At 36.1% G+C, this 3,972-nt stretch overlaps 1 protein-coding gene across 1 annotated transcript; it reads right to left on the minus strand.

Moving 5' to 3' along the window:
• Positions 1 to 2,636: 2,636 nt before the first annotated feature.
• LOC107006230 lies at positions 2,637 to 3,560 on the minus strand. Its single transcript, XM_015204839.1, has one exon. It carries the CDS (start codon positions 3,558 to 3,560, stop codon positions 2,637 to 2,639), a length of 924 nt encoding a protein of 307 aa, XP_015060325.1.
• Between the last annotated feature and the right edge of the window lie 412 nt (positions 3,561 to 3,972).

Here is a 3,972-nt window from a genome sequence, read left to right on the forward strand (position 1 = left end):
TATTACATTCCACATATTAGATATATTAATGTTTTTTACCAAAAAAACTATTATTTTACAAAAACAGTGAGTGAGCACTATATGATCATCACAACAATAATGAAACGCATGGTGTGCCTTATTCAGACTCTTCTTCAGACTCGACTTCATAATCAGACTCATCTTCATTCTCATTTTCAGACTCGTCTTCAAACGCATCTGAAAACTCATCTTCATACTCATTTTCAGACTCATCTTCGAACTCATCTTCAAACTCCTCTTCATACTCGACTTCAAGTTGTTGATGGACAAATTCCTCCATAGGCACATCAATGATTGTTTCTGGTAAATCAGGCCTTCTTAAGAGTACTTCACCATTATCTTTTGGTATAGATGGACCCTTCGAATGTTCAGATGGCTCATTTTCATAACTTTGTGGGAGATTAGATTCAACTTCATCACCCATGTTAAACAAGTCTCTTGGAACAGTCTTCATAACACAATGTTTATCTTGATCATATGGATCTTGCACATAGAAGCGTTGGTGTACTTGAGATGCAAGCACAAAAGGCTCTTCCTGAGAGCATCTCTTGTTAAAATAGACATAAGTAAGGCCATAAACATCTTTTTCAACCTCATACCAATCACACTTAAATAAAACAACCTTAAAATGGCTGTAATAGTTTAATTCAACAATATCAACTATTCTACCATAATAAGTCAAATCTGCAGCAATCGGATTTTTATCCTTTGAGCTTGCAAAGCTTGTAGTTGAGGCAATTAGTGTAACACCACTATTTTGTGTTTTACGCCTTACATCATGATGCCTAACATGGAATCTATATCCATTTATGAGATAACCAGAATATCTTTTTGCAACAGAATTTGGTCCTCTAGACAATTGTTTTATCAAATCAGGCACATCCTCTTGCAAAGCACGAGTTTCAAACCATTGAGAGAAGTTTTGACAATGATTCTTGGCTTTGCTCCATTTAGATCTTCGTGACTGATTATTAACCTCTTGCTCATGCTCTCTACAAAACATTTACTATATTTGTTAAAATAATAAATTAAATAAGATAAAAATTAATTATACAAAAGGAATGCTATATTCAAATTAAGGTACCTAATATGTTCTTGAACATCGTCACAATTTCAAAATAAGTATGCATGTGCCTGACTTAGTGACTTGTCATCTAAAATGATTGGATCAGTTTTCTTTGATCCTAAAGGAACTCCTTTGTTAGAAAACAAACTCACAGGTTCTGCGTCACTTGGGTCACATTCATCATTGTTTCGCGCTCTCCTAATAAACCTGGTATGCACACCCCGATGCAGATATTTTGAGAATAAATTCATGCAATCTATTCCCACTCGTGTCTCTGCTATGCAACCTTCTGGAAAACGCCTATTGCGAATGTATGATTTGAATGTATCCATTTCTCTTTCAGTGGAATACATCCATCGATTTTGCACTGGGCCGCCTAATTTCACTTCATTCACCAAATGAATAGGCAAATGAATCATGATGTCAAAAAATGAAGGAGGAAAAATTCGCTCCAACTGATTTATTGTTTCTATGATCTCTACTTCTAAGCAATCCAGTTCCTCCAATGTGAATACTTTTTGGCACAAATGATGGAAGAAGGAACTTAGACAAATAAAAGGAATAGCCACATGATCATGGGTTTTATAATTAGACACCTTTCGTTCATCCAAGTGTACACACATAGATATATTGGAGGCACTACCATTAGGTAGCTTGGTTGTCTTTAAAACTCCACAAAAGATGGATTTCTCTCCATTTGTCATTGAGAAGCACGCCTTTGTAAACTTTGTTCTCTTACTATCTTCTGTATCTTGTGGATGAAGGTTCTTCCTGATTCCCATATCTTTCAAATCATACCGTGCTTTTGCATGATCCTTTATTTTTCCTGAAATATCCAAAAGAATTCCAAGTATGCTATCAACTATGTTCTTCTCTATGTGCATTACATCAAGGTTGTGACGTAACAAGTTGTGCTGCCAGTAAGGTAATTAAAAAAAAATTGACCTTTTTTTCCATGGGCCATCATTTGATCTCTTTTTCTTCTTCCCAAACACATTTTCAAAATCACGTAAGCTATTAAAAACATCAATTCCCTTTAAAGGAGCTGGAGGAGGCCTAAATTTAGTTTTTCCATTGAATGATCTTTTGTTTGATCTCCATGGATGATCCATCGGTAGAAAAACACGATGATCCATATAGCACATTTTCTGACTATGTTTAAGATAGCGAGAATTAGTGCCATAGTTACAACAAAGGCAAGCAAACTTTTCTTTTGTACTCCAACCAGATAACATAGCATATGCAGGAAAATCACTGATTGTCCACATAAGAGCTACCCGCATTTGAAAAGTTTCATTTCTGGAAGAATCATATGTTTCAACCCCAGAATCCCATAATAATTTTAACTCTTCTATCAATGGTTGTAAGTAAATATCAATGTCATTTCCAGGTGATCGCGGTCCAGGTATAAGTAAAGAAAGTATGGAATATTCAGATTTCATGCACATCCAAGGTAGCAGATTATAAATCATCAACATAACTGGCCATGTGCTATGTGATATACTCATGGTTCGAAATGGATTGAATCCATCACTTGACAAGCCAAGTCTCACATTGCGACATCTTGTGCGAAATCGGGATGCACCCTATCAAAGTCTTTCCATGCTAGACCATCAGCGCGATGCCTTAACTTTCCATCTTTAGAACGTTCCTCTTCATGCCACCTCAAAGAATCTGCCGTCTTTGAGCACATAAATATCCTTTTGAGTCTAGGAATTAATGGAAAGTGTCTCAATGTCTTTGCAGAAACTCGATGTTGTTTTTTTGAAGACTCAAGCTCACTATCAACTTTAGGATCTTGAATATATCGTGACGCTCCACAAGTATGACAAAATTCGTCATCCTTATGATCATTCCTGAACAACATGCAATCATTTGGACATGCATCAATTTTATCATAATCCAGACCAAGATTCTTAACCATAGACCTGGTTTTATTGTAAGACTGAGGAATGTTCAACTCGGGCATCGCCTCTTTTAATAACTCTAGAAGAGAAGTGAATGATTCATTGCTCCATCCATGTAAACACTTCAACAAATCTAAGCGAAGTGTGAATGATAATTTAGAGAAACCTATACAACCAGAATATAATTCTTGGTTTTCCTCTTCAAGTAAGCTATAGAATTTCTTGGCATCTTCATTTGGACCATCATAAACTCCTCCAGCCTGTGCAACATCTCTAAATTGATCATTCAACAACCCATCAATATCATCACACGAGTAATCCATATCATCATCAACATTCAACTTGATATCCCATTCCCCGTGATTGATCCGTCTAGTATAGCCTTTAACGAATCCATGGCATATTAGATGATCATACACTACATTCCTTCGGTTCCAAAGAATATTACAACATTTCGCACATGGACACTGAATTTTCTCTCCATGAGGATCTCCATAAGAGTAAGCAAAATCTAGAAATGATTCAATGCCATCAATATACTCTTTGCTATACCTTGCTAAATTCATCCAATCCTTGGATGGGATATGTGAACTCCTAGAAGAATATATCAATATTTAGTCTTTCAGCAATAATCATTAACCAGTTAACAAATAAGTTTTAAAAGTCACGAGTAATCTATCAGAATCATGTGTTATGAGATGATAAAAGTTTCTTACCTAGTCATGAGGCTTTCGCTATGTCAAATCAAACCTTTAATCCTCCACAAATGTTTTTCAATGTTGATGATACTATAAATGAAAAAATAAGTACAATTAATAGGATATACATAAATCTGTCCATAGATAAATGCGGAGATTTTGAGCGAAGAAATGCAGAAGAGACCACCTACGGAGCTTGTGACGGTCCGTCGTGCTTGTGACGGTCCGTAGGTGGCAGCGTAGTGCAGCTGCTGAAGGAAGATGGGGAAGTCTGACCAAG

Source organism: Solanum pennellii, chromosome 12, assembly GCF_001406875.1.
Source record: "Solanum pennellii chromosome 12, SPENNV200".
Classification (NCBI taxonomy): Eukaryota; Viridiplantae; Streptophyta; class Magnoliopsida; order Solanales; family Solanaceae; genus Solanum; species Solanum pennellii.

Coding starts and splice junctions, on each gene's coding strand:
- LOC107006230 (XM_015204839.1), bottom strand. CDS start 3,560: ATGAATTTAGCAAGGTATAGCAAAGAGTATATTGATGGCATTGAATCA.